General features: G+C 39.6%; 1 protein-coding gene across 1 annotated transcript in view; it reads right to left on the bottom strand.

Annotated features, from left to right (window-relative positions):
- PTPRQ (protein tyrosine phosphatase receptor type Q) overlaps window positions 1–4,267 on the bottom strand; it is a 304,390-nt gene extending 300,123 nt beyond the window's left edge. The window contains exons 1-4 of the mRNA XM_060412482.1: window positions 4,174–4,267; window positions 2,407–2,454; window positions 565–699; window positions 32–167 (exon numbers count right to left, since the gene is read on the bottom strand). Coding sequence (XP_060268465.1) covers window positions 32–167; window positions 565–699; window positions 2,407–2,454 — 319 coding nt within the window. The 5' untranslated portion in view covers window positions 4,174–4,267. The remainder of the gene's footprint in view (window positions 1–31; window positions 168–564; window positions 700–2,406; window positions 2,455–4,173) is intronic.
- Between the last annotated feature and the right edge of the window lie 21,128 nt (window positions 4,268–25,395).

The following is a 25,395-nucleotide window of genomic DNA, read 5'->3' as shown; positions in this document are numbered from 1 at the left end:
GATAGCTGAACAACACATACACACTACTTACGAGTTTGAAATGACTTTTCACTTAAAATTTGTCCATATTTTACAGACTGTATAACGATGTGATAATCTTCATTTTCTTCTAGTGTTAGTATTGATTTTGGAAACTTTTGTGGTTCTGCAAGAATCTTTTTAACATTCTGTAAATAAGGAGATTTATTTGCCTGAGAAATGTTTGTTAACTATGTAAGATACATTATAATTAGAAGTTTGACTGCTGTATATCTTCATAGCAGTTTTTCCAGTATGAAATGCAAACATATATAAATTATTTTTATATAAAATATTATTTTTTAAATACTGTGTAGTATATAAATTCTATAAAGGCAAATTCATAAACATTCTAATGAAATAGTCAAATACTATTTTGACCTAGTTATTAAAGATATTTCATAAAATGCTAGAATTATATATATTAGTAAAATTAAAATAAGAAATTGTAATAGCTATTAAATTCCTATTTATGATGAGGCATTTAGTTATAACAAATTTACTATGCTCACTTTTATCAGACCCATGAAATAAAAGATGCCTTACTTCTTGAGCAAAATTATTAACAAGTTGGTATTTTAAAAAATAAAATTCAGGACTTCCTCCCTTAGGAAATTCATCCCATTCAATAAAAACTGTTGTTTGTTTATCCTTTGGTATATAGTGGAAACTTCTTGAGATCTGAAATGAGAAAGAATAATAATGCTGAAGAAAAATTAAAATGCATTCTGGGTTATTGTTTCATAAGCAAATTTACAAAAATGAAACCTAGACTATACCAAATTATAATTTAAAAATATTTTAGAAATAATTTCTACACATGAATTAAACAACATCCATTGGATACACTATTTATAAGCACAGTTTGGGAAAAAACTTAAAGGCAAGTAAACATTAAAAAAAGAACAAACTAATGCCATTTGCAGCAACATGGATGGACGTAGAGATTACCATACTAAGTTAAGGAAGTCAGAGAAAGACGATATTGTACGAGTATCGCTCATATGTGGAATCAAAAAAAGAATGATATAAATGAACTTAAATACAAAACGGTAATAAGAGTCACAGATGTAGAAAACAAGTTTATGGTTACAAGGGGGAAAGGTTGGGGAGGGATAAATTGGAAGGTTGAGATTGGCATATATACATCAGGTAACTAATAAGGTCCTATTATACAGCACATGAAACTCTACTCAACACTCTGTAAAGACCTATATGGGAAAAGAATCTTAAAAAAAGAGTGGATATACGTAGAAACAATTCACTTTGCTGTACAGAAGGAACTAACGCAACTCTGTAAATCAACTACAATAATAAGTAAAAGAAACGCAAGTCGAATAAAAGCAGGCAAATTTTAGATGCATGTTAGGAAACACCATGGGCTTCCCAGGTGGCTTGTGGTAAAGAATCCGCCTGCTGATGCAGGAGATGCGTACTGGATCCTGCGGTTAGGAAGATCCCATAGAATAGGAAATGGCAACCTACTCCAGTGGTCGTGCCTGGAAATTTTCATGGACAGAGGAGCCTGGTGGGCTCCAGCCCATGGGGTTGCAAAGAGTTGGACACGACTGAGCAACTAACACACAAGCACAGTAGGAAACTCGGTGATTCCGGGGTCAACGGGGATAAAGAAACAAGGTCCCAGCACACCGTCTTAGCCCGTCAAACTGTGCGCCTTGATGATAACAGATTCTTGACAACACTTAGAATGAACCTAAGTTTGAGTGTGAAATACCTGACTCTAATTTCAAACCCTTGGTTCATTTGTAGGTAAAGAAAATATCAGCAATTGAGGCAAAACAGCCAGACCACGTTATCAGAGACCTTTATGTTCCCTAGATGACAAATAAGAATTCAACTCTCAAGAGAATGATATATTCAAACTTCCTACCCAAAACAACTTTAAAATGTTTCACTATTACTGGGTCTTTTACCAAGTTCTGATCTCTCCTTCTGCAGTGATTATTCCCCCCAAACAATCTGCAAGCCCTGAAAACATCGGCCACCAGTATGCTCATATTTGCAGAGCAACCTAGCAGACATTTTTTCTTAGGTACTAAATCTAATATTTAGTGTTATTTCTCTTACATTCTATTTTCCAAAATAGATAGACTCAATGCAATAACTTCTTGCCCATTAGTAAATGAAGTAGCTCAGTCGTGTCCGAATCTTTGCGACCCCATGGACTGTAGCCTACCAGGCCTCTCCGTCCATGGGATTTTCCAGGCAAGAATACTGAAGTGGGTTACCATTTCCTTCTCCAGGGGATCTTCCCAACCCAGGGATCGAACCCCGGTCTCCCGCATTGGAGGCAGGCGCTTTAACCTCTGAGCCACCAGGGAAGCCCATTTAGTTATTCCAAAAAGGGTACATTAAAAAATGTCTTACCTTAACAACATATTGTAGGCAGAGCAGTAGAATAATTGATTTCTCCATCTGCAAAAGTATATTCAGCTCAAACATGCATATTTTTAGCTTCAAAATTAAACTACTGAACATTCCTTAGGTTGTGCATGTATCACTTTAAAGTCAGGTCTCTACGATTTAGACTGCTCATTCAACCAAACATTAAGGCACTGATAAGTAAGTGCTTCATGATATTGTCCACCCAAGAAAACTAGATACATCAATACTTTTCAACAAATGACAAAGAGCCAAACAATTTTCTTTTAGGAGCTGCCATAATTAAATACAAAGGAGGTGTTAGCAATCAAACGAATTATCAGGCAATTATACAAAAATTACATTGCATTGTGTGAAAGTATTTAAGCTTAATTAATGAAAATCTAGAACACCTACACACTGCTACTTTGCTGGAAGTAATTTCTCACATTCTAAAATTATACCATCTTTTTGAAAAATATTTCAAATACTGTGGATGAAATTGAAACAAATTGGAAGAACAATTTAGTAATCAATTTCTTTTGTTTTAAAAATGCATTGATCCAAAAAGCTTGTGTAACTTTTCCCAGGAACCTTAATCACTGGGGACTTAACTCTCACATTCAACTTGAGGTATAAAGAGAAAAAGAAAAACAAAAACACTTTTTTTTTTTTTTTCAAGAACTACACATGTCTAAAACTGAGAAATACCATTAATAGCAAATAGGTCCCCAGGATCAATCTTAAAGCTCTGTAAAGCCCGTTCTTTCAAAGCAGGTTTCTTCCTACAAAATCCTCTCTAGGTGTTCTTAAATCTTAAGCAGGTGTCCACCTCAGATAAAATGCAGCCTGGTTAAAAAATACCTAATCATTCAATTCACAGGTTCGTCCACAAAACTGCAAAGCTTTAGCCCTCTTCGTTTTTCTCAGCAAGCTGTTATAAGCGTTCCCTTGGCGGGGCTGTGTTATTAACCCCCCTCTCCCCCAAATCTAAGCAGTCAAGTAGAATTTTGAAGGTTTGTGTGCTATACAAAAACACCAAAGTGCAAATATCGCTCCCAGCTGCCTGTTCAAGGCCAAAAAGTATGTTAGTCGTCACGTCGGACTCTCTTGCGACCCCATGGGATTCTCCAGGCAAGAGTACTGGAGTGGGTTGCCAGTTCCTTCTCCAGGGGATCTACCTGACCCGGGGATCCAACCTGGGTCTCCTGCACTGTAAACGGATTCTTTACCGTCTGGGCCACCACAGAGGCCCCAGTGTTAATTGCTCAGTCGTGCCCGACTCTTTGCGACCGCATGGACTGCAGCCCACCAGGCTCCTCTGTCCATGGAATTCTCCAAGAATGAATACTGGAGTGGGTTGCCGTTTCCTTCTCCAGGACAGAAGCCCCAACCCCCACTCAAATTCAGCCCTTAAGTTTCAGCGGTTGCTCCCAAAGTGAAGAAAAAAATAGCAGCAGCCCCGAGGCGCGCCGTTTTAGCAATATTCCGGAACTTTTGAACAAAGGAGGAGAGAACAGAGTTTAAAGGAAAACACGGGGATTTCAAGAATGGTTAGACTGGTGGAAAAAGGAAAAAGATCTGAGACCTGGGAGCCAAAGCGCGATGGGTGCTCAGAGGAGGAACCTGCGGGTGCCAAGGTGCGCCCGCAGCCCCGACACCACCCAGACCTTGAGCCCCCGCCGCGTAGCCCGCGCCTTGCAAGTTTCGCGCGACACGTGCTGCGCCCCAGAGACCCGGTCCCGGAGGTGCGGAGCCGCCCATCGCCCCCACCTGGCGCCTGCTCCGCGCTTCTCTCCGCTCAGCCAGCCCTCGCTCCTCTCCAGCTCTCTCAGCGGCTGCTCCGGTGGATTCTGTTCCCTCGGGCAACGCCCTCTCTCTCCTTGGGTTAGTTAAGTGATGGTCGCCAAGGAAATAGCAAGTAGGGGGGAGGGGAAAAGGAGTGGGAAGTGAGTCCCTCAAATCAGCGATTTCTGAAGGAGACTTACACTACGTGGAAAAAGGGAGTAAAGTGTAGGGCGGTGAAGGAGAACACGATTGGCCTCTCAGGAAAAACAAGTCAGTTGGCCTTGACTGTGAAAAAAATCCCAGTTTTAAGTTCATCGTTGGGCTTCGTATGAAGCCACCTTCCTTCATTGTTAACAGTTGTGTGAGCTGTTTGCTTGTTTGGTTTTTACAGTGTTGCTGGAGCCCTTCCTCCATGCTGAGGTCTTCTCAGTTAGCTTTCCTGACATCACTCTCTCCTGGTTCCTCTATCATCTTAGCCAAGTCACCCTTAAAATTTGCAACTTAAAAATTGTCTTGACCCATGATGTCTTCCGGCTTCCCTGGTGGCTCAAATGGTAAAGACTGCCCAGAATGTGGGAGACCCAGGTTCCGTCCCTGGGTGGGGAAGATCCCCTGGAGAAGGGAATGGATACGCACTCCAGTATTCTTGCCTGGAGCATCTCAGGGACTGAGGAGCCTGACAGCCTGCAGTCCATAGGGTTGCGAAGAGTCCAACTCGAAAGTGACTAAAACACAAGATGCCTTTGTTACTAGTAGGGTCCTTAAACTCTATAATTGTTACCAGCCAGGGTTCTTGGACTTCTTAATCAGTAGAAACTGATAAAAAGCCAGATAAGAAATTCAGACAAGGCTTTATTGGCACCTGTGTTGCAACAGGAGGGGGAGAAAACAAGTAACAGGTGTCCTTGCTTGCTCCCTCCCTAAGTCAGGCGAGCTGGCTCCCTACATGGGGCGAGGGTCTAGGGGTCAGGACAGGGGTGGCTTAGGTGGTCTGCTCCTCGCTTTGCTGGGTGCATATGTAGTGCCCTGTGGATGCCCTGCTTTTGCTCCTGAGTCCTCAGAAGTGGAATTGTGTGTGTGTGTGTGTGTGTGTGTGTGTGTGTGTGTGTACACCTCGTTGTTTATGTTTTTTCCCAATTGCACATGCATACGGTTATTTCTAGTTCCTTATGAGTTTTTTCGTATTTTGTTGCACAAGGAGACATTTGTCCATGTGCAAGCACTGGAGCAAAGGGTCTCAGGTCCCAGATTTCAGGTCCCAGCCTGTCTCATAATCAGTAGAAATTGGTAAGAGGCCAGATGAAGAATTCAGACACGGCTTTACTGGGACTCTTGCTGCACCTGGAAGAAGTGAGAGCAAGAAACAGGTGCCCTTGCCCATTCCTGGCGGGGGAGTGGGAAGAGTTGGTTTCATAAAAGAAGGTGAGGGCAGGTCGGTGGGGCCAATGGAAGGGTGGCTTTGGTGGTCTGCACACACCCTCGGTGGCTGTGTGTGCAAGGATTATACACAGTATCCTGGTTTTGCTCTTGGCACCTCAGAAATGGCCGTTGATTTCTGGCCTTTTTGTGTCTTAATGTTAATATTTGCCCCATCCCTGCATTAATTAATTAATTGATTTAGACCCTTACAGTGTCTTTGTATTCTGTTTCTCTAAAAGATGTTGGTCTAAGTGCATGTTCTAGCACTCCCGATTCCCACCCTGTCTCACCTTCCGAGAGTTGAAGTTATTTCATTCCCTTTTATGATTTTCAGCCATATTCAGACTCCCAGTCATTCCATCTTGGATCTCATTTCTTTCCAGCGCTTCAGAGCACTAACTATATACTGGTCTGCATTGACCATTTACACCTAGCTGTCCACCATAGGCAACTCAGAACCATCTTTCCAAAACTAAATTCATGATCTGCCTTCTCCCAGCCTTTCCTGTGCAGAGGGAAGCCAACCAAAAAAAAAAAAAAAATCACCAACTCTACATGCTGAGATTCTTTCCCTTACTACCTAAGAACTCAAAAATCCTTTTGGTTCTTCTTCTAAAACATGTTTAGGATGATAACTTCCTCTCTATTCCCGCAATCAAATTGCTAAAAATCAGGAAATTGCTAAAAATACATAAAAACACATCAAGTGAATTAAATAAAGTGTATCTATTTCAATATTTTTTTATCACACATTTGCTAGGCAAACAATTGCATTTTAAATAAGCAGCCATCAAAAACACTATCACCTTTTGTGGTTACATCAGTCTCTCCACTAGGTCTTTGACTGTGTGGATCACCACAAACTGTGGAAGATTCCTAAACAGATAGGAATACTAGACCTCCTCACCTGCCTCCTGAGAAACGTGTATGCAGGTAAAGAAGCAACAGTTAGAACCGTACATGGAACAACAGACTGATTGAAAATTGGGAAAGGAGTATATAAAGGCTATATATTGTCACCCTGCTTATTTAATTTATATGCAGAGCACATCATGCAAAATGCTGGGTTGGATGAAGCACAAGCTGGAATCAAATCAATTACCTCAGATATGCAGATGATACTACCTTTATGGCAGAAAGCAAAGAGAAATGAAATAGCCTCTTGATGAAGGTGAAAGAGGAGAGTGAAAAAGCTGGCTTAAAACCCAACACTCAAAAAACTAAGATCATGGTATCCAGTCCCATCACTTCATGGCATATAGATGGGGAAACGAGGGAAAGAGTGACAGTTTATTTTCTTGGGTTCCAAAATCACTGCAGATGGTGCAATCATAAAATTAAAAGACGCTTGCTCCTTGGAAGAAATTCTATGACAAACCTAAGCAGTGTATTAAAAAGCATAGACATTGCTTTGCTGACAAAGGTCCATCTAGTCAAAGCTATAGTTTTCCAGTGGTCATGTATGGATGTGACAGTTGGACAATAGAGAAGGCTGAGCACAGAAGAATTGAGGCTTTTGAACTGTGGTGTTGGAGAAGATTCTTGAGAGTCCCTTGGACTGCAAGGAGATCCAACCAGTCCATCCTAAAGGAAATCAGTCCTGAATATTCATTGGAAGAACTGAAGCTGAAGCTCCAATACTTTGGCCACTTGATGTGAAGAGCTGACTCATTGGAAAAGACCCTGATGCTGGGAAAGATTTAGGGCAGGAGAAGAAAGGGAAAACAGAGGATGAGATGGTTGGATGACATCACCGACTCAATGGACGTGAGGTTGGGTAGGCTCCGGGAGTTGGTGATGGACAGGGAAGCCTGGCGTACTGCAGTCCATGGAGTCGCAGAGTCACACACAACTAAGCAACTTAACAACACCAACTGACAACATCAACTCTGGTAGGTCAATAAACTTGGTAGCAAGTTAACCAGTGGGCTTTCCTAATAAGTTCTCCTTCCTGAAGGGTTATCCTATCAGGTAGTGTGGCCTTTTTCCTGCCTTATCTTTTCATTTGGCCTAGGAACCTAGGTATAGAGGAAAAAACATGATACACATAGAAGTAAACGCAATACCCTCCCCTTCCTCGTGTTTGAATTCCAGTCATTCATTTAGTCGAAAATACTGAGTGCTGACTGTGTGGATCACAATAAACTGTGGAAAATTCTGAAAGAGATGGGAATACCAGACCACCTGACCTGCCTCTTGAGAAACCTATATGCAAGTCAGGAAGCAACAGTTAGAACTGGACATGGAACAACAGACTGGTTCCACATAGGAAAAGGAGTACATCAAGGCTGTATATTGTCACCCTGCTTATTTAACTTCTATGTAGAGTACATCATGAGAAACACTGGGCTGGAAGAAGCACAAGCTGGAATCAAGATTTCTGGGAGAAATATCAATAACCTCAGATATGCAGATGACACCACCCTTATGGCAGAAAGTGAAGAGGGACTCAAAAGCCTCTTGATGAAAGTGAAAGAGGAGAGTGAAAAACTTGGCTTAGCTCAACATTCAGAAAATGAAGATCATGGCATCTGGTCCCATCACTCCATGGGAAATAGATGGGGAAACAGTGGAAACAGTGTCAGACTTTATTTGGGGGGGCTCCAAAATCACTGCAAATGGTGACTGCAGCTATGAAATGAAAAGACCCTCACTCCGTGGAAGAAAAGTTATGACCAACCTAGATAGCATATTCAAAAGCAGAGACATTACTTTTCCGGCTAAGGTCCGTCTAGTCAAGGCTATGGTTTTTCCAGTAGTCATATATGGATGTGAGAGTTGGACTATGAAGAAAGCTGAGCACTGAAGAACTGATGCTTTTGAACTGTGGTGTTGGAGAAGACTCTTGAGAGTCCTTTGGACTGCAAGGAGATCCAACCAGCCCATTCTGAAGGAGATCAGCCCTGGGATTTCTTTGGAAGGAATGATGCTGAAGCTGAAACTCCAGTACTTTGGCCACCTCATGCGAAGAGCTCACTCATTGGAAAAGACTCTGATGCTGGGAGGGATTGGGGGCAGGAGGAGAAGGGGATGACAGAGGATGAGATGGCTGGATGGCATCACGGACTCGAAGGACGTGAGTCTTAGTGAACTCCAGGAGTTGGTGGTGGACAGGGAGGCCTGGCAGGCTGCGATTCATGGGGTCGCAAAGAGTCGGACACGACTGAGCAACTGAACTGAACTGAAGCACTGAGGACCAGCAACACATGTGGTTAGTCCTTCCCTCGTGGAGCTTCAGTTCTACTGAAGGAGCGGCTGAGTGTTGTGTACTCTGAGTCTGTGCATAAACTTACTCCTCCTGGCTGTTACTATCTAAATCCAGACCCTCTTTCTCTGCCATCTAGTCTTTCGGGTTCCTGAATCGAATTCCAACATGTGAGGTGTGTAAGTGTGTGTGTGTTAGCAGCAGTAAGGGGGACACATCCCCATAACACCAAGCAAACCTTGGGATACCAGCTGGGTGTCCTACAATTCAACCATTCTGACACTATCTACTCAGAAGTAGCATCAGATTCCATGGCTTGAGGGTTTAGTCCTATAAGACTGACCCCCTCACCCCCAGATGGCACTCATAAGCCCAGCTGTTAACTGTGCTCTGACCAACCGATTACAGATTGGCGGTTGCCACAGACCCTTCCTTGAGTTCAACTGATTTGCTAGAGTGGCTCACAGAACTCGGGAAACCTGTTTACTCATTAGATTACTGAAAGCCAAGTCGCTCAGTCGTATCTGACTCCTTGAGACCCCATGGACTGTATCCTGGCAGGCTCCTCCATCTATGGGATTCTCCAGGCAAGAATACTGGAACGGGTTGCCATTTCCTTCTCCAGGGGATCTTCCCAACCCAGGGATCAAACTCGGGTCTCCTTCATTGCAGACAGACGACCGTCTGAGCCTATAAAAGGGTATAATTTAGGAGAAACCAGACTGAAGAGATGCACAGGGTAAAGCATGTGGGAAGGGGCGTGGAGCTTCCATGCACTCTTGGAGTCGCCTAGTCTCCCCAAATCTCCAAGTGTTCACCAGTCCAGAAGCTCTGCAAGCCCTGACTTTTGAGGTTTTTATGGAGGCTCCATTACATAGGCATGATTGATTATATCATTGGCCATTGGTAATTGATTTAACCTCAGCTCTCCTCCCCTCTCCAGAGGTTGGGGGCAGGCTTGAAAGTCAGCAAACCATCTAATCACATGTCTGATTTTCTGACAATCAGTCCCATACTTAGGTCCCCAAATTACCTTATTAACATAACAAGAGACAGTTTTAACGTGCCTCCTATCTTTTTGGTAGCTCAGTCTTATCCAACTATTTCTTCACCCCATAGACTGTAGCCTGCCAGGCTCCTCTGTTTATGGGATTCTCCAAGCCCATTCCCTTCTCCAGGGGATCTTCCTGACCCAGGGATTGAACCCAGCTCTCCTGCATTGCCAGCAGATTCTTTACCATCCCTACTTTAATCCATTTTCAACTGTCTTAAGATTAATCTTCCTAAAAGTCAGTTCTAATATTAATTTCTCATCAAAATGACTGTGACGGCTCCTCAGCATTCCTCATTCCTTACTTGGCCCATTTAAGTCTTCAAGAAACATTTTCTGTTCACTTTATAAGCATTTTCAGTTCTCTGTATTTTCCCTTAAAAGTTCCCTTCTACTTTACCATTTTCATGAAACTTTTCCTAGGTACTCTTTACAAGAGTCCTATCCCCTTCTCTCTACTTCTCTGGCACTTAATGCCTCTAATGGATGATTCACTGAATTATATTTTTATACAGTTATCTGTGGACATTTTGGCACCGCTACAAACTGTAATCTCCCTGAAGGTAAGATTTATATTTCATTGATCTTCATACTATCTATGGAGTCAATCATAATACCTTACAAGGTAGACACTCAATATATATTTTTTGAATAAATACATATTGAAGTAATATTATGAAACTCTACTACCTCCTTTTTCTAGGTGACACAGGATTTACTACATTGTAAAGATTAAAAATGTTTTTTGGAAAAAGCAAAGAGAAGTTTTGACGTGAGTCATGACACTCTGGGAAAAACTCATGCACGATCTATAATATTACTGTAAACTTCTGGTTTTGTCTTGAACTCTGTCTTCCGAGCCCTTTGCAATGTTCATGATAATCTTTCTAAATGTTGTTAAAAACAAAACAACAGGCCCCAAATGGAGTCACTTATGTTAAGCTCCACATCACCAAATTGATACTTAATTGTGGTTTCATCTTCCCCAGAAATGGAATCTTAAATCCATGAATCAGAACTCACCTGATTGGCACTAGTTACGTCATCTAGACCCCTGCCATTACCAAAAGGAAAGGGCCCTTGTCATAACAATCTGTTTTTTGTCTAGTGTCACCTCCTTGTTCCTGATTCCTTTTGTCCAGAAGAATCTTCCATTTTATGCAGCTTCTTGGAGCTCCTTTCTGTCTGCTAGATTGGGTACTGCTCCTTTCATGCATTCATAAGTAAAGCCAATAAGACCTTTAAAATTTGCTCAGTTGAATTTTGTTTTTTAAAGTATGTGTTAACCTTTAGAGTGGCCAAAATCTATTCCATTCCAGAGTGTAGAAATGTGTACTGTGTTAATATTTAAATGGAACCATACTTAAAAATTAAAGATCAACATAAAAAAAAACATTTTTCTTTAAATCTTCTGAACTGGAAAAATTAGTACTATTGGCACTATTTTTTGTCTTTCCTTATCTCATGTCTCCTGTTGTTAATAGATTTTTTTAAGTTTCCGCTTTCAAAGAAGAGATTTTACTCAAACTTTCTCACAAAAATAACACTTTTAATAAGCTGATATGTAATCAAAGTGAACCATATTTCTATCACTATTTAATGGAAAGACATTATTGCTATAGAATTCATAAGCTTTATTTTGCTGGCATGAGTTAAAAGAGAAAGAAAATAAAAGATGGATTAGTAGCATTTTTCATCTGTATTTGATTTCTTAAATGTGATGCCAAAAAAATCAGCTTTTTAGTTCTATAACTAGGATTGGTCTTTTCTACATTATAAAATTTCCTTAAATTATTATATTCTCTTTTAGCATATTCACTTATACAATATGAAAAGTCATTATTTTATGAAAATATTTAATTATCCAAAACAATCCAAATTAATTTACTTTGAATGAAAATGTTATGTTCAATAAAGAGTTTTTGGCCAAGATTAAAATTTATATTTCTCTATATCCATTTGTGTGGACTAAACAATGAAAATGTCATGTTGAGGAATGGAACTAAACAAGGATCTTCATCTCCAGGATGGGGGTGGTTGTGAAGTAGTTCAGAAGTCTGGTTCATGAAGTTTATGGCTTTCCTACTAGATTTGTTAACAAGCATGCCAGGATGGGTGGGAATTTATTTCCAAATGAGATTATCAACACATTTAATATATGTAATGAATTCAGTTCAGTAAACTTTTACTGAGAAGCTCTGATGAAGAAAGTATCTTAGATGGAGGGAAAGGAAAGGACACACACAGTAAAATCCTGACTTACTGCAAGGGCTTTTTATCCAAAGGAGAAGGTCCATTATCCTTACACTTTGAAAAAGTTGAGAAAAAAATTAATGACCAACATAAAGGCATCCTTACTTAAATCTTCTAAGCTGCATAAATTAGCCCCTCTTTCTAGGAGAGTAGAGGATGACAGAGCTCTGTAAGTTCATAGAGATGACCAGCGATCCTGGCTGGTCCAAGCATAATACTCTAAGCCTTGCTGTAAGCAGAATTCTAGGAAGACACCTAATATTCTCAGATCCAGGTCGTCACATCTTCTACTATCCCCCTGCCCTGTTGGTTGATGGGACCTGTAACAGTCACTTCCACGACTGTGTTGCATTATACAAGACTTGATTTTAGCAGAACAAAGAGGGAGTCTCCTGCTGGCTCTTAAGTAAGCAGCCGTGATGTGAGAAGGCCAAGTGGTAGAGCATAGCGGCACCTCCAATAGCTGAGAGTGTGCCCCAGGCCTCAGCCAGCAAGAAAACAGGCCCCAGTTTTCTGCAATCACAGGGAACTTAATTTCTGCCAACAGCCTGAATGAGCCTGGAAGAAGAGGCCCCTAAACCTCACATGATGGATCACAGCTCCAACTAAAAACTTAATTTCAGCCTGGTGAGATCCTGAGCAGAATGCCCAGGTAAACCCTGTCCAGACTCCAGACCCTCCGAAACCGTCAGTTAATAAATATTCTGCTTCAAGCCACCAAATTTCTGGTAATTCATTTCTTGGCAATAGAAAGCTAATTCACACCCAGTGGTCAATGTAATCAACAGGTTGATAAGCAAGCCTGACCAATCATTGCACAGGATTTCCTAACTAGAGCTCAGAGGCAGATGTCCATTCATCCTTGTCAACAAACATAATAAAGACCATTTCACCAAAGCTGTGTGGTCAAGGCTGTATGCAGTTATCAAAGTTGCATGTGGAACAACCTTGGGTGCAACCTGGGAGAGATGAAGCTGGCAGAGAAAGGGAAGCAGAGACTAATGCATTCAAGTCCCAGCATTTCATTCTCTCTCGCCCACCTCAGAGTCTGGTTATCTTAAATTCTTTGAAGGAATCTACTGGATTGGCACTCATGCCATTGCTCGTGCTCCCAGATTAGTAAATAACATCCCTGGAATTTACCCAGTCTATGCCGGAGTCTGTTCTCCTAACCATTAATCACAAAAAGAGCTTTAGGATCTCCTTGCTCATTGACTAAATAATTAATTTTGCCTTATTTGATATAATTTAGAGCAGCTGTGGCTAGGCCAAGGAAATGAATATAACTAAAAAAGTACAGACATTTAGGTACTACCTTTAGTACAAGTCCAAGACATGTATATCCTATGTACTTTCTAAAGTTAGGAAATCATTTTCTAAATGTTGACTTTATTGTACTATTCTCCTAATTGAATAATTATATATTGGGCTAAGTGTTTTTAAACTTAATATTATAGTCAGTTTATTTCCTTAAGACATCTTTTCAAAATTGTATAAACATTTTGTGTAAAGTTGCTGTTTGTTTTCTGAGGTTGTACTGTGCTAAAGTATAATCAGTGATAAGATCTGAGTGCAAAAAGTATTGTATATGATTATGGAATATATAGTTCCAATCCAGGAAAGGAAGGACACAAAAAATAAGTGTTCATCACAGATGAGGAGAAAATGCAGTGTTCTGTTCCAATTTCATGTGGCACATAAACACACAGGCTATGCCTGCTATTTTAGCCAAAATCAAGCTGCTGAATATGGTCATTTTTTGACAATGATAGACATAAGCAGTGGTCCTCCTCAGTGTTTTCTAATTCTTAAGTGAAGAGGAGCAATTACCACGCTAGTAAATCTTGAAAGGCTGGTGGGAGTTTCTCTTTTAATATAAATAAACATCATTCTTTTAAAATATGGGCCACAAATTCCACATGAATTAGAGTAGAGACTCCTTTACTCCTTTAACAAACCAGTTTTCAATTTTTCTCTTCTATTAAGTGTTACAATATTTGTTTGGGGTTTATATTATTCAAAATGCCTAATTCTAAAGAAAAGTGCAAAGAATGAGTAGAATTCTTTATGCACTGCTTAAGTAATAAAATTTATTCTTTGGGGTAATTTTTATTTTTTCATCCTATCTACCAAAATTGTTTTTCTAAGATTTCACTTTTTCCTTTAGAAATAAATCTATTTTTTTTAATCCCCAAAGAAACACTTGTTTTTAAAGAGAAGCATATATTTTGTATAAATTTTTGGTATGCAGATGTATAAAAAAGATGTATATATCTCTGTATACATGGAAAATTTACCATAATTTTCCTTAAATTTACCCATAATGCCATCAGCCCAAGATAATGAGTGTTCAACATACTTATCTGTTTCTTCCCAAGATATCATTTGTGCAATGCATATATATCTTTTCAGAAAGATTGAAATTATCTTTTATATATTGTATTTGTTCATAAAACATGCTGCTTCAGTAAAGAATTTATGAAAATATAGCCTAGAATTATGCATAATAATCCAATTTATGGATATCACATAACTTATAAAACAAAATCCAAACTGTAGAATTGTAGATTATTTAAGGTGTTTCCAAATTTGGGGCACTATAAAAAATATTTAAATGGATCTTCAAGTTTAAAATGGTGTCTCACCAGCACTTTAATGTATCCCTGACTAATGTTTCTCTAAACAGGGAAGAAACAAAAATATACAAACAAAAATTCACAAACTGAAATTGTTTAACAGAACAAAATTGATTTCAGAAGAAATTCTGTTATTATAGATAGACCAACATCTCCCAGGAGAAAGGAAAGGAAATAACTTACATCTCTCCCATTTCCTATGCCTAAACTTAGGGTTTTGAGATCTATAAATACCAAACACTGTTCAGGAGCCATATTATTACAAAATTGCATCTTTCAAAAGTAGTTAAAGTTCCTTTAACTGTCTCTCTGGTCTTTCTATACGTATTCAGACATAGTAGCTCTCAGGAAACAACAGATTCTATCAGTATTTTATGGGTGGCCATCACAAAATAAACAGCATAGATGAAGAACGATGGCCAACAACAAAAACAGTTGTTGTGAAAGAATAAAATTGTAGCTTTTCACGAATTTTGATAATTTGAGCGATCAGAAAAGCATGAAAGTATAAAAGGAAGAGTTGTCACTTCTGCCCAGTTGAGAAATATTAGGAAATACCAGCTAGAACATGGGAAGTGAAATTGTATTTGACTTAGCTGGAAATAGGAGAAGAAAATTTTCGCTATTCCTCAAGTGGTAATAGCAATCCATGGAGCTTCCCTGGTAGCCCAGTGATAAAGAATCTGCCTGCCAATGCGGGAACCACAGGTTCTATCCCTGGGCTGGGAAGATCCTCTGGAGAAGGAAATGGCAACCCACTGGAGTATTCTTGCCTGGAAAAATCCCATGGACAGAGGAGCCTGGCGGGCTACAGTCCATGGGGTTGCAAGAGTCGGACATGACTTGGTGACTAAGCAACAACAAAGGGCAATCCATATAATTTATTTATTAATAAACAGCAAAAGTGACATGAAAATAAGCTATGAGAACTATGAAAAAATATTTCAAAGAATATCATTGTAAAAAATAATGACAGGAAGAACAGAGTCGTGAGTGCAAGCACCCTGTTGCAAAATTCAGGAAAAAAAAAATCAGGGAAGTTTGGGTTTTCTCTAAAGCTTGCAAAAAGACATGATTTTCACAGAAATATAGAGAAAATTATTGAGAGGAAAAAAATGGCGTGGTATAAATAGAAAACAACCTGAAGATTAAAGGTGGTTAAAAGGGGAATTTGATAAGAATAAATGCAAGGAGACTAAAAATGTATTCATAGAATTATAATCCACGGTGATGGAAGCACAGCAAGTATGAGTAACTACTATGGAAGAAAAGCCTGAAAACCTCTACAGTTATGTAGAGCAAAAACACAAATAGATTATGACATATGAGAGGAATGTCACAAGTGTAAGAGAAACAGCATACACATAATTCATATTCCTGAATATAAAACCAGATTAAAGTTAAGCATAACAAATAAAAATATACCAGCAGTAGACGAAATACTTCTTGTGAATTTTAGAAAAGGATTCTGTGAATACTGGAGGATTTCAAAACATCCAAAAGAATACCAACAAACCATGCCTATGTACATTTTCACATTATCAAAATTCAAAACTTGAAGGAAAATTTTAATATGCAATCATTCAAAAGAAAAAAGGAAAGAAACATGATGGAAAAAATTATCAGCTAGAACCAAATGTTTCTTTTGCAACACTCAATATCTAAATGCAGTAAAACAATACTTACAGTTTAAAAGCAAACTATAACCTCTAACTTTTATACTCAGCTAATATACAAATCCTTTTTAAAAGATAATAAGTGCTTTGTGAACATTAGTTCCATTAGCCTTACACTAGCCCAGTAAGAAATTTGAAAAATATGCAGTGCAAAATTGTTAAATTTACTTAGAATCACAGGAAAAGAAGGTGTTAGTATTGGAATTTGTACTTTGTCTGAGAGCCCAAGATCTTAGCTGTCATAAGCACCCTGTGAGTAAAAAGTTGGAAGATATACAATCCATGTACTTTTCTTGAGAAAAATAACTTGGAGATTGAAATTAAACAGCCAAGAAATAAATCAAACATAAGAATTAAATAATGGAGCCACTGACACTGATGGTAAGGATTTTTTTAATATAAATTTATTTATTTTAATTGGAGGTTAATTGCTTTACAACATTGTATTGGTTTTGCCATACATCAACATGAATCCGCCACAGTTTACTCACATATAGAACTATTAGATTGGGTTACAAAGCTAAAATGTATTTATATATGTTTACAGTTTTAATAGAAAAAACAGACACATAATTTTGACACAAAATGAATTTGAGAAGGCAGGAAACTTAAATTCCATACTTTTCAGGAGACATAATTTTCTTTACATCTTCTCAAGGTTTGCTAACCTCTGTATTTTCTGGTAATAGATAACATTTTTGATAAACTAATAATATAATATTTTAGCCAGAACTTCGAGCCTTCAAATTAGCAGTCATTAGTGAAAAACTCTGGATTTTTTTTTCCCCCAAAGATCTAGAGGCAAGATTTCATTTCAAGCAATATAGCCATTTTTAAGACTTAATTAGAAAGAAGTGAAAGCTGGGAACAGAGAGATGCTAACCTTTGTGCAAATGATCAAAAAAATGCCTACTAATGGCAAGTAGAGTTGGACTATAAAGAAGGCTGAGCGCTGAAGAATTGATGCTTTTGAACTGTGGTGTTGGAGAAGACTCTTGAGAGTCCCTTGGACTGCAAGGAGATCAAACCAGTCCATCCTAAAGGAGATCAGTCCTGGGTGTTCACTGTAAGGACTGATGTTGAAGCTGAAACTCCAGTACTTCGGCCACCTGATGTGAAGAACTGACTCATTAAAAAAGACCCTGATGCTGGGAAAGATTGAAGGCGGGAGGAGAAGGGGACGGCAGAGGATGAGATGGTTGGATGGCATCACCGACTCAATGGACATGGGTCTGGGTGGACTCTGGGCGTTGGTGATGATAGGGAGGCCTGGCGTGCTGCGATTCATGGGGTCGCAGAGAGTCGGGCATGACTGAGTGACTGAACGGAACTGAACTGAATGGCAGGTATATTAGAAAAAGGCACAATGTCTGATGGATGGATTAGAAAATGCCTCCCCTTTCTTACCTCAGGAGTTATTAGAAACAGGCCCCTCCCTCTGGAAAGATGCAGTCCCAAAGATGAGTGTTTGGTTTGGCAAGAGGCCGGTGCCTTTGTGCAAACAAAAAGGAATTTCATCTTCTGTGCAGAAACAGCCTCTTATCATGGAGGGTTCATGACCCGGCTTGAGGAAGCTGAGTCAGATTTCAGCATGTCCTCGCCCATCAGATGAGCACTTTCATACAGGGACCAAAATGTAAAATGATGACAGAGAGCCTACCTGGCAATATTAGCATAGATGTGAATCCTAATCCACCTGGGCTCCAGGCCCTCTGATCAGAGTCCTGCTTATTCTCTATGTATTGTGACCACACACGTTCTCAATAGGTTAACATGAAGAAATTGTTGAGAGATCTAGATTTCACTCATGTTATTTTGTGTGTTCTGTGAATGTTAATCTTGAAACACTGTATGGTAATTAACAGCCTAGAAAAAGCTCAGTGACCTCCCAACTCCCATTGAGAGCCTCTGTTCTCCTTTTGAGTATCAGAGCCTTAGGGTACAGGTCTGTTTCTTTTTTTTTTCCCAACTTCATTGAATAGAATATATGAGTAGTTTATGCAGATTCATCTCTTAAAACTGACATGAATAAGAGGTTTGTTTTATTAATGAAAACAATTTTTTAAAGTGGAACCCCAAATCCCAGAGTATATTAATTATACTACAACCTTAAAGGTAGGGACAGGTAAGTTAAAGCTTGTCAAATTATTTCTTCTGATAGGCACACTGTGAAAGTACCACTAAGAAAATGGAAAAAGAAAAAAATTGACAAGCTAAGAAATAAAATAAGAAAAATATTTGAATTGAGCAGCACACACAGACATGTATACTAATGTGAACAGACGTTTTCTGCTTACTGTATCAACAAGGACTAATTTCTGTGCCTATCTAGTGTGGATGATGATAAAGGATTAATAAAAAGAAACTCTTATAACCTTCTTGTCGGAGGAATAAGTTGATTCAGCAGTTGTGAAAGACAAATAAGGAAAGACATGTGGAAAATTCGTCAGCACATTGATCCTGTTTGATCCCTCAGTTGCACTTCATGCATAAGTATTTAAATTATAGAAAATTAGAAACAAATTTAGTACCTATTATAGACTGGTTAAACAAATTGTAATATTTACTTAACGGAATATGATACTATACAGTATATATAATTTTAACTACAGAAAAAGTTTAAGAATATAAAATTTATTTTTTACTGAAGTATAGTTTATTTACAATATTATATTAGTTTCTATACAGTCAGCAAAAATAAGACTGGGAGCTGACTGTGGCTCAGAACATGAACTCCTTATTGCCAAATTCAGACTTACATTGAAGAGAGTAGGGAAAACCACTAGACCATTCAGGTATGACCTAAATAAAATTCCTTACAATTATACAGTGGAAATAACAAACAGATTCAAGGGAATAGATCTGATAGAGTAAGTGCCTGAAGAACTGTGGACGGAGGTTTGTGACACTGTAGAGAAGACAGTGATCAAGACCATTCCCAAGAAAAAGAAATTCAAAAAGGCAAAATGGTTGTGTGAGGAGGCCTTACAAATAGCTCAGAATAGAAGAGAAGCTAAAGGCAAAAAAGAAAAGGAAAGATATACCCATTTGAATGCAGAGTTTCAAAGAACAGCAAAGAGAGATAAGAAAGTCTTCCTCAGTGATCAATGCAACAGAATGGGAAAGACTAGAAATCTCTTCAAGAAAATCAGAGACACCAAGGGAATATTTCATGCAAAGATGGGCACAAAAAAGGACACAAATGATACAGACCTAACAGAAGCAGGAGATATTAAGAAGAGGTGGCAAGAATACACAGAAGAACTATACAAAAAAGATCTTCATGACCCAGATAACCACAATGGTGTAATCACTCACCTAGAGTCAGACACCTTAGAATGAGAAGTCAAGTGGACCTTAGGAAGCATCACTACACACAAAGCTAGAAGAGGTGATGGAATGCAAGTTGAGTTATTTCAAATCCTGAAAGATGATGCTGTGAAAGTGCTGCACTCAATATGCCAGCAAATTTGGAAACTCTGCAGTGGCCACAGGACTGGAAAAGGTCAGTTTTCATTCCAATCCCAAAGAAAGGCAATGCCAAAGAATGCTCAAACTACTGTACAATTGCATTCATCCCACATACTAGCAAAGTAATGCTCAAAAGTCTCCAAGCCAGGCTTGGAGAATCATGAACTTCCAGATACTCAAGCTGGACTTAGAAAGGGCAGAGGAAAAAGAGATCAAATTGCCAATATCCAAAGGCTGATTGAAAAAGCAATCTGTATTCAGGTCAAGAAGCAAGAGTTGGAACTGTACATGGTACAACAGATTGGTTCCAAATTGAGAAAGAAGTACATCAAGGCTGTATATTGTCACCTTGTTTATTTAACTTCTATGCAGAGTACATCATGCAAAATGTTGGGCTGGATGAAACACAGCTGGAATCAAGATTGGCAGGAGAAATATCAATAACCTCAGATATGCAGATGACACCACCCTTACAGCAGAAAGCAAAGAAGAACTAAAGAGTCTCTTAATGAAAGTGAAAGAGGAGAGTGAAAAAGTTCGCTTAAAACTCAGCATTTAGAAAATGAAGATCATGGCTTCTGGTCCCATCACTTTATGGGGAAATAGATGGGGAAACAGTGGAAACTGACAGGCTTTATTTGGGGGGGCTCCAAAATCACTGCAGATGGTGATTGCAGCCATGAAATTAAAAGACACTTGCTCCTTGGAAGAAAAGTTATAACCAACGTAGACAGCATATTAAAAAGCAGAGACATTACTTTGCCAATTAAGGTCTGTCTAGTCAAGGCTCTGGTTTTTCCAGTGGTCAGGTATGGATGTGAGAGTTGGACTGTAAAGAAAGCTGAGTACTGAAGAATTGATGCTTTTGAACTGTGGTGTTGGAGAAGATGCTTGAGAGTCCCTTGTACTGCAAGGAAATCCAACCAGTCCATCCTAAAGGATGAGTTTTCATTGGAAAGACTGATGCTGAAGCTGAAGCTCCAATACTTTGGCCACTTGATGCAAAGAACTGACTCCTTGGAAAAGACCCCGATGCTTGGAAAGAACAAAGGTGGGAAGAGAAGGGGATGACAGAGGATGAGATGGTTGGATGGCATCACCGACTCAATGGACATGAGTTTGAGCCAGCTCTGGGCATTGATGATGGACAGGGAAGCCTGGCGTGCTGCAGTCCATGGGGTCACAAAGAGTTGGATACAACAGAGCAACTGAACTGAACTGATATTAGTTTCAGGTGTACATCACAGTGATTCAATATTTTTATAGTTTTATTTAAATTTTATTATAAAATATTGGCTCTATTCTCTGTGCTGCATATTACATCCTGTTTCTTATTATTTTATACATAGTAGGCTGTACCTCTTAGCTCCTTGTTGTTGTTGTTGTTGTTAAGTCGCTTCAGTCGTGTCCGACTCTGTGCGACCCCATAGAAGGCTGCCCACCAGGCTTCCCCGTCCCTGGGATTCTCCAGGCAAGAATACTGGAGTGGGTTGCCATTTCCTTCTCCACCATTATCTTTTTCCTCATTCTTCTTTCCTCATTGGTAACTGCTAGTTTGACTTCTACATCCATGAGTCTGTCTCTGTTTTGTTATCTTTGCTCATTTCTTTTATTCTTTAGATGCCACCTATAAGTGATAATATACAGTGTTTGTGTTTCTCTGTCCAACATTTAATAAGCATACCACCATCCAGGTCCATGCATATTGTTGCAAATGGCAGAATTTCATACAGCTGAGTAATATTTCATTGTGGGCTTCCCAAGTAGCTCAGTAGCAAAGAATCCCATCTGCAATGCAGGAGACTCAGGTTTGATTCTTGAGTCAGGAAGATCCCCTGGAGAAGGAAATGGCAACCCACTTCAGCATTCTTGCCTGGGAAATCCTATGGACAGAGGAGCCTGGCAAGCCACAGTCCACGGGGTCACAAGAGAGTCGGACATGACTGAATGACTGAACAACAACAGTATTCCATTGCATGTATGTGTCACATCTTCTTTATCTGTTCAACTGTTGGTGGAAACTTAGATTGTTCCCATAACTTGGCAATTGTAAATAATACCACTGTGAACACTGGAATGCATGTATCTTTTCAAATATGAGTTTTCATTTTTTTAATTAACTATTTTAATTGGACGATAATTACAATATTGTGGTGGGTTTTGCCATACAGCTACATGAATCAGCCATGGGTGCACATGTGTCCCCCCATCCTGAAGTCCACTCCAACCTCCCACCATGTCCTATCCCTCCGGGTTGTCCCAGAGCACCAATTTTGAGTGCCCTGCTTCATGCATTGAACTTGCATTGGTCATCTATTTAACATGTGGTAATATATATGTTTCAATGCTATTCTCTCAAATCATCCCACCCTCACCTTCTCCCACAAAGTTCAAAAGTCTGTTATTACATCTGTGTCTCTTTTGCTGCTTTGTATATAGGATTGTCATTACCGTCTTTCTAAATTCCATATATATATGCATTAATATACTGTATTGGTGTTTCTCTTTCTGACTTACTTCACTCTTTATATTAGGCTCTAGTTTCATTCACCTCATTAGAACTGACTCAAATGTATTCCTTTTTACAGCCAAGTAATATTCCATAGTGTATATGTACCACAACTTCCTTATCCATTCGTCTGCTGATGGACATCTAGGTTGCTTCCAGGTCCCGGCTATTGTAAACAGTGCTGCGATGAACATTGGGGTACACGTGTCTCTTTCAACTCTGGTTTCCTCTGTGTGTATAAACAGCAGTGGGATTGCTGGGTTGTATGGCAGTTCTAGTTCCAGTTTTTAAAGGAATCTCCACACTGTTCTCCATAGTGGCTGTACTAGTTTGCATTCCCACCAACAGTGTAAGAGTGTTCTCTGTTCTCCACACCCTCTCCAGCATTCATTGTTTGTAAACTTTTTGATTGTGGCCATTCTGACCAGTGTGAGACAGTATTTCACTGTGGTTTTGATTTGCATCTCTCTAATAATGAGTGATGCTGAGTATCTTTTAATGTGTTTATTAGTGATCTGTATGGTTTTTCCAGTGGTCATGTATAGATGTGAGAGCTGGACTGTGAAGAAGGCTGAGCCCTGAAGAATTGATGCTTTTGAACTATGGTGTTAGAGAAGACTCTTGAGAGTCCCTTGGACTGCAAGGAGATCCAACCAGCCCATCCTAAAGGAGATCAGTCCTAGGTGTTCAATGGAAGGACTGATGTTGAAGCTGAAACTCCAATACTTTGGCCACCTCATGCGAAGAGCTGACTCATTGGAAAAGACTCTGATGCTGGGAGGGATTGGGGGCAGGAGGAGAAGAGGATGACAGAGGATGAGATGGCTGGATGGCATCACTGACTCGATGGACGTGAGTCTGAGTGAACTCCGGGAGTTGGTGATGGACAGGGAGGTCTGGCGTGCTGCGATTCATGGGGTCGCAAAGAGTCGGACACGACTGAGCAACTGAACTGAACTGAACTGATGTCTTCTTTGGAGAAATGTCTGTTTTAGGTCTTTTCCCCACTTTTTGATTGGGTTATTTATTTTTTCTGGTGTGTGTTTTCATTTTTTTAGGATATATAGCCAACAGTGGCATTGCTGGTTCATATGGTAGTTCTATTTTTAGTTTTTTGATGAATTTTCATCTTCTAGCATGAAGTAAGGCAGCATGCTAACTCCAGCTTTGGTTTTTTTCCTCAAGATTGCTATCACTAAAAGTCCTTAAAGAAATTAAAAAATATGCTTAATTTAATGTCAGATCAGGAGAGGCAGCAAGAAAAACCAGCAGAATAACAAATAGAAATTATTCATATGCATATTTTATATTTTTTTCCTATAAACAATATGAGAGTTTATTATTTACTCTTCTTTCCAACATGACAGTAAATCAAAAGCTGTTGATTTAAAGAGCTATAAATCACAACTTGTAGTTTTAATGTAGTTTGACAGTTGTTATTTACTGAAGTGAAGAAGACTCTTCAAGGAACTGATTTAAGGAGAGTGAGACAGAAGAGAAACAAAAGCTAATACTAAGTCCAATTGTTATAGAGCAGGCCACTGCTTACAGAAAACATACATATATCTGGGAAGGCCAATAGAACCACACATCTTGGAATAGTCATTGAGGATGAGCAGTGACAGTGAGCAGTTTACCTGCTGGTTCCTGGACCTGTCCTTCATTGTTCAAAGTTTATTCCACAGAGTATTAATTCCTCCTTTTTTTCCCCAGGCTGCATTTCTCAGTTCTTCGGGGTGATCAGGGGACATAGTGCTTTTTCCAGGCTCCTAAGTGGTGGGAGAAAGCAGATCCCCTATGGCAGGCATGGGGGAAGGATGCAGCCCTTTCTCCCCAGAAGACTGAGACAGTGGTCAGAATATGGCAAGGAGGCGCATGGGCAAGTCTGGACCCACGGCACAGGTGCTGCGCTGTTCCTGCCTAGGTGCTCCAGGCTGTCTGGGAGGAGAAACTACCATGGAGGTGGGAGTGGGTTCAGCGCCAGCAGCTGCAGAAACATAAGCATGTATCTGACCGAATCCAGGCATGAGTACATCAGGAACCGTGCACAGAGTCCAATTAATCATCTACTCAGCACCTTTCAACTCATTTGCAATGGGCTGAATGTTTACGTTCCCTCAAAATTCATATGTTGAAATACTAACCTTTCATATGATGGTATTAGAAGGTGAGCCCTTTGGGCAGTGAATGGAACATGAGAGTGGAGCCCCCATGAGTGGGATTCGTGTCCTTTTATAAGAGACCAGAAAGTCCTTTAACCCTTCTGTCAGGAAAGGACACAGCAAGAAGACTGCTGTCTTTGAACTGAGAAGCAGACCATTACCAGACACCAAATCTGCTGGCACCTTGATCTTGGACTTACCAGCCTCTAGAACTGTAAGAAATAAATGCCTGTTGTTTCTAAGTCGTTCAGTTTATGCTGTTTTATTATACCAGCCCAAACTAAGACACCACTTCATTTTGGCTTTTGTTCGTAATAAGAAACACAAATGAATTCCATTTCTATAAATCAAATGACTCTTCATCATCATTTGACAGATCATAACTCCAATCCTTTGTGCAACCTTCTGTTTCCTTGGATTCTGTGGCTGCTTCACTGAGGCTCTGGGCTCAACTCCAAACTCTGTGACTATCCTTTCTCAGTCTCCTTTCCTGACTGTTCTTTTCTAAGATCCTTTATACTTATAGCTAACTTAAGTATGAGGAATATATGATACAGATATAGATCAAAAGTCAAAAAATATATTGTTCTGCATGGAGAAGTTCATAGCTCAGACTGCATCGACCCTGAGTTAACATCTCTTTATTCAGATTACTATCCAGTTGTCCCAGCACCACTTATAGAAAGTCTATTTGTACCCCCTCTGCTGCCCTGATGGCCACCTTGAGCTAGAATTTGGGGTTCTCCTTCATGCACTTTCTCCACAGGCGTGCTTATTTATCCAATACTTACTTTCTCACTAGACCGTAAGTGACATGAGGGTAAG

Source organism: Ovis aries, chromosome 3 (assembly GCF_016772045.2).
Source record: "Ovis aries strain OAR_USU_Benz2616 breed Rambouillet chromosome 3, ARS-UI_Ramb_v3.0, whole genome shotgun sequence".
NCBI classification, from domain to species: Eukaryota; Metazoa; Chordata; class Mammalia; order Artiodactyla; family Bovidae; genus Ovis; species Ovis aries.
The sequence above is the reverse complement of the archived record's forward strand: the minus strand, read 5'-3'. Positions and strand labels throughout refer to the sequence as shown.